This window comes from Acipenser ruthenus, chromosome 39, assembly GCF_902713425.1.
Source record: "Acipenser ruthenus chromosome 39, fAciRut3.2 maternal haplotype, whole genome shotgun sequence".
Lineage (NCBI taxonomy): Eukaryota > Metazoa > Chordata > Actinopteri > Acipenseriformes > Acipenseridae > Acipenser > Acipenser ruthenus.
Window position 1 is genome coordinate 7,199,145 of NC_081227.1, and position 14,410 is coordinate 7,213,554.

The window sequence follows — 14,410 nt, forward strand, 5'->3', positions numbered from 1 at the left end:
AGGCAACGAATCTGAATCTGAATATAAACAAGGCAACGAATCTGAATCTGAATATAAACAAGGTAACGAATCTGAATCTGAATATAAACAAGGCAACGAATCTGAATCTGAATATAAACAAGGTAACGAATCTGAATCTCAATATAAACAAGGTAACGAATCTGAATCTGAGTCACTGTGAATATAAACAAGGCAACGAATCTGAATCTGAATATAAACAAGGTAACGAATCTGAATCTGAATATAAACAAGGTAACGAATCTGAATCTGAGTCACTGTGAATATAAACAAGGTAACGAATCTGAATCTGAATATAAACAAGGTAACGAATCTGAATCTGAATATAAACAAGGTAACGAATCTGAATCTGAATATAAACAAGGTAACGAATCTGATTCTGAGTCACTGTGAATATAAACAAGGCAACGAATCTGAATCTGAATATAAACAAGGCAACGAATCTGAATCTGAGTCACTGTGAATATAAACAAGGTAACGAATCTGAATCTGAATATAAACAAGGCAACGAATCTGAATCTGAATATAAACAAGGCAACGAATCTGAATCTGAATATAAACAAGGCAACGAATCTGAATCTGAGTCACTGTGAATATAAACAAGGTAACGAATCTGAATCTGAATATAAACAAGGCAACGAATCTGAATCTGAATATAAACAAGGCAACGAATCTGAATCTGAATATAAACAAGGCAACGAATCTGAATCTGAATATAAACAAGACAACGAATCTGAATCTGAATATAAACAAGGCAACGAATCTGAATCTGAATATAAACAAGGCAACGAATCTGAATCTGAATATAAACAAGGCAACGAATCTGAATCTGAATATAAACAAGGCAACGAATCTGAATCTGAATATAAACAAGGTAACGAATCTGAATCTGAATATAAACAAGGCAACGAATCTGAATCTGAATATAAACAAGGCAACGAATCTGAATCTGAATATAAACAAGGTAACGAATCTGAATCTGAATATAAACAAGGCAACGAATCTGAATCTGAATATAAACAAGGTAACGAATCTGAATCTGAGTCACTGTGAATATAAACAAGGCAACGAATCTGAATCTGAATATAAACAAGGCAACGAATCTGAATCTGAATATAAACAAGGCAACGAATCTGAATCTGAATATAAACAAGGCAACGAATCTGAATCTGAATATAAACAAGGTAACGAATCTGAATCTGAATATAAACAAGGTAACGAATCTGAATCTGAATATAAACAAGGTAACGAATCTGATTCTGAGTCACTGTGAATATAAACAAGGCAACGAATCTGAATCTGAATATAAACAAGGTAACGAATCTGAATCTGAATATAAACAAGGTAACGAATCTGAATCTGAATATAAACAAGGCAACGAATCTGAATCTGAATATAAACAAGGCAACGAATCTGAATCTGAGTCACTGTGAATATAAACAAGGCAACGAATCTGAATCTGAATATAAACAAGGTAACGAATCTGAATCTGAATATAAACAAGGCAACGAATCTGAATCTGAATATAAACAAGGCAACGAATCTGAATCTGAATATAAACAAGGCAACGAATCTGAATCTGAATATAAACAAGGTAACGAATCTGAATCTGAATATAAACAAGGTAACGAATCTGAATCTGAATATAAACAAGGTAACGAATCTGAATCTGAATATAAACAAGGTAACGAATCTGAATCTGAATATAAACAAGGTAACGAATCTGAATCTGAATATAAACAAGGTAACGAATCTGAATCTGAATATAAACAAGGTAACGAATCTGAATCTGAATATAAACAAGGTAACGAATCTGAATCTGAATATAAACAAGGTAACGAATCTGAATCTGAATATAAACAAGGCAACGAATCTGAATCTGAATATAAACAAGGCAACGAATCTGAATCTGAATATAAACAAGGCAACGAATCTGAATCTGAATATAAACAAGGTAACGAATCTGAATCTGAATATAAACAAGGCAACGAATCTGAATCTGAGTCACTGTGAATATAAACAAGGTAACGAATCTGAATCTGAATATAAACAAGGTAACGAATCTGAATCTGAATATAAACAAGGTAACGAATCTGAATCTGAATATAAACAAGGCAACGAATCTGAATCTGAATATAAACAAGGTAACGAATCTGAATCTGAATATAAACAAGGCAACGAATCTGAATCTGAATATAAACAAGGTAACGAATCTGAATCTGAATATAAACAAGGCAACGAATCTGAATCTGAATATAAACAAGGCAACGAATCTGAATCTGAATATAAACAAGGCAACGAATCTGAATCTGAATATAAACAAGGCAACGAATCTGAATCTGAATATAAACAAGGCAACGAATCTGAATCTGAATATAAACAAGGTAACGAATCTGAATCTGAATATAAACAAGGCAACGAATCTGATTCTGAGTCACTGTGAATATAAACAAGGTAACGAATCTGAATCTGAATATAAACAAGGTAACGAATCTGAATCTGAATATAAACAAGGTAACGAATCTGAATCTGAATATAAACAAGGTAACGAATCTGAATCTGAATATAAACAAGGTAACGAATCTGAATCTGAATATAAACAAGGTAACGAATCTGAATCTGAATATAAACAAGACAACGAATCTGAATCTGAGTCACTGTGAATATAAACAAGGTAACGAATCTGAATCTGAATATAAACAAGGCAACGAATCTGAATCTGAATATAAACAAGGTAACGAATCTGAATCTGAATATAAACAAGGTAACGAATCTGAATCTGAATATAAACAAGGCAACGAATCTGAATCTGAATATAAACAAGGTAACGAATCTGAATCTGAATATAAACAAGGTAACGAATCTGATTCTGAGTCACTGTGAATATAAACAAGGCAACGAATCTGAATCTGAATATAAACAAGGTAACGAATCTGAATCTGAATATAAACAAGGCAACGAATCTGAATCTGAATATAAACAAGGCAACGAATCTGATTCTGAGTCACTGTGAATTTAAACAAGGCAACGAATCTGAATCTGAATATAAACAAGGTAACGAATCTGAATCTGAATATAAACAAGGCAACGAATCTGATTCTGAGTCACTGTGAATATAAACAAGGCAACGAATCTGAATCTGAATATAAACAAGGCAACGAATCTGAATCTGAGTCACTGTGAATATAAACAAGGTAACGAATCTGAATCTGAATATAAACAAGGCAACGAATCTGAATCTGAATATAAACAAGGCAACGAATCTGAATCTGAATATAAACAAGGCAACGAATCTGAATCTGAATATAAACAAGGTAACGAATCTGAATCTGAATATAAACAAGGCAACGAATCTGAATCTGAATATAAACAAGGTAACGAATCTGAATCTGAATATAAACAAGGCAACGAATCTGAATCTGAATATAAACAAGGCAACGAATCTGAATCTGAATATAAACAAGGTAACGAATCTGAATCTGAATATAAACAAGGCAACGAATCTGAATCTGAATATAAACAAGGTAACGAATCTGAATCTGAATATAAACAAGGCAACGAATCTGAATCTGAATATAAACAAGGTAACGAATCTGAATCTGAATATAAACAAGGTAACGAATCTGAATCTGAATATAAACAAGGCAACGAATCTGAATCTGAATATAAACAAGGCAACGAATCTGAATCTGAATATAAACAAGGCAACGAATCTGAATCTGAATATAAACAAGGCAACGAATCTGAATCTGAATATAAACAAGGCAACGAATCTGAATCTGAATATAAACAAGGTAACGAATCTGAATCTGAATATAAACAAGGTAACGAATCTGAATCTGAATATAAACAAGGCAACGAATCTGAATCTGAATATAAACAAGGCAACGAATCTGAATCTGAGTCACTGTGAATATAAACAAGGTAACGAATCTGAATCTGAATATAAACAAGGTAACGAATCTGAATCTGAATATAAACAAGGTAACGAATCTGAATCTGAATATAAACAAGGCAACGAATCTGAATCTGAATATAAACAAGGTAACGAATCTGAATCTGAATATAAACAAGGCAACGAATCTGATTCTGAGTCACTGTGAATATAAACAAGGTATCAAACAAATATGAAATGGGGGTATCTGAAACGGCCTCTAATCCCCCCTCTCCACAGAGCCCCCCGACCCCCCCGAGTTGGAGGTGCGAGAGGTGAAGGCTCGAAGCATGAACCTGCGCTGGACTCAGAGATTCGATGGGAACAGCATTATCACAAGCTTCGACATTGAGTACAAGAACAAGTCAGGTACACTGCTGTACCTCTCCCACTCCCACACACACCCTCACACTCCAACACACTCTAACACGCTCTCACACACTCCCACACACCCCCTCACACCCCCTCACACTCCAACACACTCTAACACCCTCCCACACACTCCCACACACCCCCTCACACTCCTACACACTCTAACACCCTCCCACACACTCCTACATGCTCCCTCACACTCCTACACACTCTAACATGCTCTCACACACTCCTACATGCTCCCTCACACTCCTACACACTCTAACATGCTCTCACACACTCCTACATGCTCCCTCACACTCCTACACACTCTAACACCCTCCCACACACTCCCACACACCCCCTCCCACTCCCACACACTCCTACACACTCTAACACACTCTCACACACTCCTACATGCTCCCTCACACTCCAACACACTCTAACATGCTCTCACACACTCCTACACACTGTAACACACTCCCACACACTCCCACACACCCCCTCACACTCCAACACACTCTAACACACTCCCACACCCTCCCACACACCCCCTCACACTCCAACACACTCTAACATGCTCTCACACACTCCTACACACTGTAACACACTCCCACACACCCCCTCACACTCCAACACACTCTAACACACTCCCACACCCTCCCACACACCCCCTCACACTCCAACACACTCTAACACACTCCCACACCCCCTCACACTCCAACACACTCTAACATGCTCTCACACACTCCTACACACTCTAACACCTTCCCACACACTCCTACTCACTTCCACACACCCCCACACACTCCAACACACTCCAACACACTCTGACACCCTCACACTCCTACACAGCCCCTCACACTCCAGCACACTCTCTCACACACCCTCTCACTCCTACATACTCCCACACACTCCCTCCCACTCCCACACACTCCCTCCCACTCCCACACACTCCCTCCCACTCCCTCCCACTCCCACACACTCCCTCACACTCCCTCCCACTCCCACACACTCCCTCCCACTCCCTCCCACTCCCTCATTCCCACATGGTCCTTCAGTCTCCCTCACACTCCCTCACTCTCCCACACATTTCCTCAAACTCCCAGTCTCCCACACACTCTCTCAAACTCCCTCACTCTCCACACTACCTCCCCAGCTTTCCCTTCTCTCTCGCCCTCCCCATCCCTCTCCTCTTTCTCTCTCTCTCTCTGCTCTCTCTCCGTCACCCCTCATCTTTCCTCACCTCTCCCACCTCTCCACCCCCCTCAAACTCTCCTCCCTCACACTCTCTCTCACTCTCGATTGCAGACTCGTGGGATTTCAAGCACGCCACAAGGAACATTTCCCCCACGATAAACCAGGCGAACATTGTGGAGCTGCACCCAGCACGGGTCTACAGCATCCGCATGTACTCCTTCAACAAGATCGGACGCAGTGAGGCCAGCAAGGAGCTCACCATCAGCACTGAGGAAGCAGGTACAGAGACAGAGCCAGCGCTCACAATACACAAGCACAGTGTACAGAGACAGAGCCAGCGCTCACAATACACAAGCACAGTGTACAGAGACAGACAGCGCTAACAATATACAAGCACAGTGTACAGAGACAGAGCCAGCGCTCACAATATACAAGCACAGTGTACAGAGACAGACAGAGCTAACAATATACAAGCACAGTGTACAGAGACAGACAGAGCTAACAATATACAAGCACAGTGTACAGAGACAGACAGCGCTCACAATATACAAGCACAGTGTACAGAGACAGACAGAGCTAACAATATACAAGCACAGTGTACAGAGACAGAGCCAGCGCTCACAATATACAAGCACAGTGTACAGAGACAGAGCCAGCGCTCACAATACACAAGCACAGTGTACAGAGACAGACAGCGCTCACAATATACAAGCACAGTGTACAGAGACAGACAGCGCTCACAATATACAAGCACAGTGTACAGAGACAGACAGAGCTAACAATATACAAGCACAGTGTACAGAGACAGACAGCGCTCACAATATACAAGCACAGTGTACAGAGACAGAGACAGCGCTCACAATATACAAGCACAGTGTACAGAGACAGACAGCGCTCACAATATACAAGCACAGTGTACAGAGACAGACAGAGCTAACAATATACAAGCACAGTGTACAGAGACAGAGCCAGCGCTCACAATACACAAGCACAGTGTACAGAGACAGAGCCAGCGCTCACAATATACAAGCACAGTGTACAGAGACAGAGACAGCGCTCACAATATACAAGCACAGTGTACAGCGACAGAGCCAGCGCTCACAATATACAAGCACAGTGTACAGAGACAGACAGAGCTAACAATATACAAGCACAGTGTACAGAGACAGAGCCAGCGCTCACAATATACAAGCACAGTGTACAGAGACAGACAGAGCTAACAATATACAAGCACAGTGTACAGAGACAGAGCCAGCGCTCACAATATACAAGCACAGTGTACAGAGACAGAGCCAGCGCTCACAATATACAAGCACAGTGTACAGAGACAGACAGCGCTAACAATATACAAGCACAGTGTACAGAGACAGAGCCAGCGCTCACAATATACAAGCACAGTGTAAAGAGACAGAGCCAGCGCTCACAATACACAAGCACAGTGTACAGAGACAGAGCCAGCGCTCACAATATACAAGCACAGTGTACAGAGACAGAGCCAGCGCTCACAATATACAAGCACAGTGTACAGAGACAGACAGCGGTCACAATATACAAGCACAGTGTACAGAGACAGAGCCAGCGCTCACAATATACAAGCACAGTGTACAGAGACAGACAGCGCTCACAATATACAAGCACAGTGTACAGAGACAGACAGAGCTAACAATATACAAGCACAGTGTACAGAGACAGACAGAGCTAACAATATACAAGCACAGTGTACAGAGACAGACAGCGCTCACAATATACAAGCACAGTGTACAGAGACAGACAGCGCTAACAATATACAAGTACAGTGTACAGAGACAGACAGAGCTAACAATATACAAGCACAGTGTACAGAGACAGACAGCGCTAACAATATACAAGCACAGTGCACAGAGACAGACAGCGCTCACAATATACAAGCACAGTGTACAGAGACAGACAGAGCTAACAATATACAAGCACAGTGTACAGAGACAGACAGCGCTCACAATATACAAGCACAGTGTACAGAGACAGAGCCAGCACTAACAATATACAAGCACAGTGTACAGAGACAGACAGCGCTAACAATATACAAGCACAGTGTACAGAGACAGACAGCGCTAACAATATACAAGCACAGTCTATAGAGACAGACAGCGCTCACAATATACAAGCACAGTGTACAGAGACAGACAGCGCTCACAATATACAAGCACAGTGTACAGACAGACAGCACTCACAATATACAAGCACAGTGTACAGAGACAGAGCCAGCGCTCACAATATACAAGCACAGTGTACAGAGACAGAGCCAGTGCTCACAATATACAAGCACAGTGTACAGAGACAGACAGAGCTAACAATATACAAGCACAGTGTACAGAGACAGACAGAGCTAACAATATACAAGCACAGTGTACAGAGACAGAGCCAGCGCTCACAATATACAAGCACAGTGTACAGAGACAGAGCCAGCGCTCACAATATACAAGCACAGTGTACAGAGACAGAGCCAGCGCTCACAATATACAAGCACAGTGTACAGAGACAGAGCCAGCGCTCACAATACACAAGCACAGTGTACAGAGACAGAGCCAGCGCTCACAATATACAAGCACAGTGTACAGAGACAGAGCCAGCGCTCACAATACACAAGCACAGTGTACAGAGACAGAGCCAGCGCTCACAATATACAAGCACAGTGTACAGAGACAGAGCCAGCGCTCACAATATACAAGCACAGTGTACAGAGACAGACAGCACTAACAATATACAAGCACAGTGTACAGAGACAGACAAAGCTAACAATATACAAGCACAGTGTACAGAGACAGACAGCACTAACAATATACAAGCACAGTGTACAGAGACAGACAGCGCTAACAATATACAAGCACAGTGTACAGAGACAGACAGCGCTAACAATATACAAGCACAGTCTATAGAGACAGACAGCGCTCACAATATACAAGCACAGTGTACAGAGACAGACAGCGCTCACAATATACAAGCACAGTGTACAGAGACAGACAGCACTCACAATATACAAGCACAGTGTACAGAGACAGAGCCAGCGCTCACAATATACAAGCACAGTGTACAGAGACAGAGCCAGTGCTCACAATATACAAGCACAGTGTACAGAGACAGACAGAGCTAACAATATACAAGCACAGTGTACAGAGACAGACAGAGCTAACAATATACAAGCACAGTGTACAGAGACAGAGCCAGCGCTCACAATATACAAGCACAGTGTACAGAGACAGAGCCAGCGCTCACAATATACAAGCACAGTGTACAGAGACAGAGCCAGCGCTCACAATATACAAGCACAGTGTACAGAGACAGAGCCAGCGCTCACAATATACAAGCACAGTGTACAGAGACAGACAGCGCTAACAATATACAAGCACAGTGTACAGAGACAGACAGCGCTAACAATATACAAGCACAGTGTACAGAGACAGACAGCGCTAACAATATACAAGCACAGTGTACAGAGACAGACAGAGCTAACAATATACAAGCACAGTGTACAGAGACAGACAGAGCTAACAATATACAAGCACAGTGTACAGAGACAGACAGCGCTCACAATATACAAGCACAGTGTACAGAGACAGACAGAGCTAACAATATACAAGCACAGTGTACAGAGACAGACAGCACTCACAATATACAAGCACAGTGTACAGAGACAGACAGAGCTAACAATATACAAGCACAGTGTACAGAGACAGAGCCAGCGCTCACAATATACAAGCACAGTGTACAGAGACAGAGCCAGCGCTCACAATATACAAGCACAGTGTACAGAGACAGAGCCAGCGCTAACAATATACAAGCACAGTGTACAGAGACAGACAGCGCTCACAATATACAAGCACAGTGTACAGAGACAGAGCCAGCGCTCACAATATACAAGCACAGTGTACAGAGACAGACAGAGCTAACAATATACAAGCACAGTGTACAGAGACAGAGCCAGCGCTCACAATATACAAGCACAGTGTACAGAGACAGAGCCAGCGCTAACAATATACAAGCACAGTGTACAGAGACAGACAGCACTCACAATATACAAGCACAGTGTACAGAGACAGAGCCAGCGCTCACAATATACAAGCACAGTGTACAGAGACAGACAGAGCTAACAATATACAAGCACAGTGTACAGAGACAGACAGCGGTCACAATATACAAGCACAGTGTACAGAGACAGACAGCACTCACAATACACAAGCACAGTGTACAGAGACAGAGCCAGCGCTCACAATATACAAGCACAGTGTACAGAGACAGACAGCACTCACAATACACAAGCACAGTGTACAGAGACAGAGCCAGCGCTCACAATATACAAGCACAGTGTACAGAGACAGACAGAGCTAACAATATACAAGCACAGTGTACAGAGACAGACAGCGGTCACAATATACAAGCACAGTGTACAGAGACAGACAGCGCTCACAATATACAAGCACAGTGTACAGAGACAGACAGCACTCACAATATACAAGCACAGTGTACAGAGACAGAGCCAGCGCTAACAATATACAAGCACAGTGTACAGAGACAGAGCCAGCGCTCACAATATACAAGCACAGTGTACAGAGACAGACAGCACTCACAATACACAAGCACAGTGTACAGAGACAGAGCCAGCGCTCACAATATACAAGCACAGTGTACAGAGACAGACAGCACTCACAATATACAAGCACAGTGTACAGAGACAGAGCCAGCGCTCACAATATACAAGCACAGTGTACAGAGACAGAGCCAGCGCTCACAATATACAAGCACAGTGTACAGAGACAGACAGCGCTCACAATACACAAGCACAGTGTACAGAGACAGACAGAGCTAACAATATACAAGCACAGTGTACAGAGACAGACAGCACTCACAATATACAAGCACAGTGTACAGAGACAGACAGCACTCACAATATACAAGCACAGTGTACAGAGACAGACAGAGCTAACAATATACAAGCACAGTGTACAGAGACAGACAGCACTCACAATATACAAGCACAGTGTACAGAGACAGACAGCACTCACAATATACAAGCACAGTGTACAGAGACAGAGCCAGCGCTCACAATATACAAGCACAGTGTACAGAGACAGACAGAGCTAACAATATACAAGCACAGTGTACAGAGACAGAGCCAGCGCTAACAATATACAAGCACAGTGTACAGAGACAGACAGCACTCACAATATACAAGCACAGTGTACAGAGACAGAGCCAGCGCTAACAATATACAAGCACAGTGTACAGAGACAGAGCCAGCGCTCACAATATACAAGCACAGTGTACAGAGACAGACAGCACTCACAATACACAAGCACAGTGTACAGAGACAGAGCCAGCGCTCACAATATACAAGCACAGTGTACAGAGACAGACAGCACTCACAATATACAAGCACAGTGTACAGAGACAGAGCCAGCGCTCACAATATACAAGCACAGTGTACAGAGACAGAGCCAGCGCTCACAATATACAAGCACAGTGTACAGAGACAGACAGCGCTCACAATACACAAGCACAGTGTACAGAGACAGACAGAGCTAACAATATACAAGCACAGTGTACAGAGACAGACAGCACTCACAATATACAAGCACAGTGTACAGAGACAGACAGCACTCACAATATACAAGCACAGTGTACAGAGACAGACAGAGCTAACAATATACAAGCACAGTGTACAGAGACAGACAGCACTCACAATATACAAGCACAGTGTACAGAGACAGACAGCACTCACAATATACAAGCACAGTGTACAGAGACAGACAGCGCTAACAATATACAAGCACAGTGTACAGAGACAGACAGAGCTAACAATATACAAGCACAGTGTACAGAGACAGACAGCACTCACAATATACAAGCACAGTGTACAGAGACAGACAGCACTCACAATATACAAGCACAGTGTACAGAGACAGACAGCACTCACAATATACAAGCACAGTGTACAGAGACAGAGCCAGCGCTCACAATACACAAGCACAGTGTACAGAGACAGACAGCACTCACAATATACAAGCACAGTGTACAGAGACAGACAGCACTCACAATATACAAGCACAGTGTACAGAGACAGACAGCACTCACAATATACAAGCACAGTGTACAGAGACAGACAGCACTCACAATATACAAGCACAGTGTACAGAGACAGACAGAGCTAACAATATACAAGCACAGTGTACAGAGACAGACAGCGCTAACAATATACAAGCACAGTGTACAGAGACAGAGCCAGCGCTCACAATACACAAGCACAGTGTACAGAGACAGAGCCAGCGCTCACAATATACAAGCACAGTGTACAGAGACAGACAGAGCTAACAATATACAAGCACAGTGTACAGAGACAGACAGCGCTCACAATATACAAGCACAGTGTACAGAGACAGAGCCAGCGCTCACAATATACAAGCACAGTGTACAGAGACAGAGCCAGCGCTCACAATATACAAGCACAGTGTACAGAGACAGACAGCGCTAACAATATACAAGCACAGTGTACAGAGACAGACAGCGCTAACAATATACAAGCACAGTGTACAGAGACAGACAGCACTCACAATATACAAGCACAGTGTACAGAGACAGACAGAGCTAACAATATACAAGCACAGTGTACAGAGACAGACAGCGCTAACAATATACAAGCACAGTGTACAGAGACAGAGCCAGCGCTCACAATACACAAGCACAGTGTACAGAGACAGAGCCAGCGCTCACAATATACAAGCACAGTGTACAGAGACAGACAGAGCTAACAATATACAAGCACAGTGTACAGAGACAGACAGAGCTAACAATATACAAGCACAGTGTACAGAGACAGACAGAGCTAACAATATACAAGCACAGTGTACAGAGACAGACAGCGCTCACAATATACAAGCACAGTGTACAGAGACAGAGCCAGCGCTCACAATACACAAGCACAGTGTACAGAGACAGAGCCAGCGCTCACAATATACAAGCACAGTGTACAGAGACAGACAGCGCTCACAATATACAAGCACAGTGTACAGAGACAGAGCCAGCGCTCACAATATACAAGCACAGTGTACAGAGACAGAGCCAGCGCTCACAATACACAAGCACAGTGTACAGAGACAGAGCCAGCGCTCACAATATACAAGCACAGTGTACAGAGACAGACAGAGCTAACAATATACAAGCACAGTGTACAGAGACAGAGCCAGCGCTCACAATATACAAGCACAGTGTACAGAGACAGAGCCAGCGCTCACAATACACAAGCACAGTGTACAGAGACAGAGCCAGCGCTCACAATATACAAGCACAGTGTACAGAGACAGACAGAGCTAACAATATACAAGCACAGTGTACAGAGACAGACAGCGCTCACAATATACAAGCACAGTGTACAGAGACAGAGCCAGCGCTCACAATATACAAGCACAGTGTACAGAGACAGAGCCAGCGCTCACAATATACAAGCACAGTGTACAGAGACAGACAGCGCTAACAATATACAAGCACAGTGTACAGAGACAGACAGCGCTAACAATATACAAGCACAGTGTACAGAGACAGACAGCACTCACAATATACAAGCACAGTGTACAGAGACAGACAGAGCTAACAATATACAAGCACAGTGTACAGAGACAGACAGCGCTAACAATATACAAGCACAGTGTACAGAGACAGAGCCAGCGCTCACAATACACAAGCACAGTGTACAGAGACAGAGCCAGCGCTCACAATATACAAGCACAGTGTACAGAGACAGACAGAGCTAACAATATACAAGCACAGTGTACAGAGACAGACAGAGCTAACAATATACAAGCACAGTGTACAGAGACAGACAGAGCTAACAATATACAAGCACAGTGTACAGAGACAGACAGCGCTCACAATATACAAGCACAGTGTACAGAGACAGACAGAGCTAACAATATACAAGCACAGTGTACAGAGACAGACAGAGCTAACAATATACAAGCACAGTGTACAGAGACAGACAGCACTCACAATATACAAGCACAGTGTACAGAGACAGACAGCGCTCACAATATACAAGCACAGTGTACAGAGACAGAGCCAGCGCTCACAATATACAAGCACAGTGTACAGAGACAGACAGCGCTCACAATATACAAGCACAGTGTACAGAGACAGAGCCAGCGCTCACAATACACAAGCACAGTGTACAGAGACAGAGCCAGCGCTCACAATATACAAGCACAGTGTACAGAGACAGACAGAGCTAACAATATACAAGCACAGTGTACAGAGACAGACAGCGCTCACAATATACAAGCACAGTGTACAGAGACAGAGCCAGCGCTCACAATACACAAGCACAGTGTACAGAGACAGAGCCAGCGCTCACAATATACAAGCACAGTGTACAGAGACAGACAGCGCTCACAATATACAAGCACAGTGTACAGAGACAGAGCCAGCGCTCACAATATACAAGCACAGTGTACAGAGACAGAGCCAGCGCTCACAATACACAAGCACAGTGTACAGAGACAGAGCCAGCGCTCACAATATACAAGCACAGTGTACAGAGACAGACAGAGCTAACAATATACAAGCACAGTGTACAGAGACAGAGCCAGCGCTCACAATATACAAGCACAGTGTACAGAGACAGAGCCAGCGCTCACAATACACAAGCACAGTGTACAGAGACAGAGCCAGCGCTCACAATATACAAGCACAGTGTACAGAGACAGACAGAGCTAACAATATACAAGCACAGTGTACAGAGACAGAGCCAGCGCTCACAATATACAAGCACAGTGTACAGAGACAGACAGAGCTAACAATATACAAGCACAGTGTACAGAGACAGAGCCAGCGCTCACAATATACAAGCACAGTGTACAGAGACAAGGCCAGTGATGTAGATTT

General features: G+C 43.0%; 1 protein-coding gene across 1 annotated transcript in view; it reads left to right on the forward strand.

The window, feature by feature from the left end:
• Window positions 1-14,410, forward strand: part of LOC117968466 (cell adhesion molecule DSCAML1-like) — a 99,677-nt gene that overhangs the window by 47,658 nt on the left and 37,609 nt on the right. The window contains exons 6-7 of the mRNA XM_059009495.1: window positions 4,193-4,321; window positions 5,615-5,782. Coding sequence (XP_058865478.1) covers window positions 4,193-4,321; window positions 5,615-5,782 — 297 coding nt within the window. The remainder of the gene's footprint in view (window positions 1-4,192; window positions 4,322-5,614; window positions 5,783-14,410) is intronic.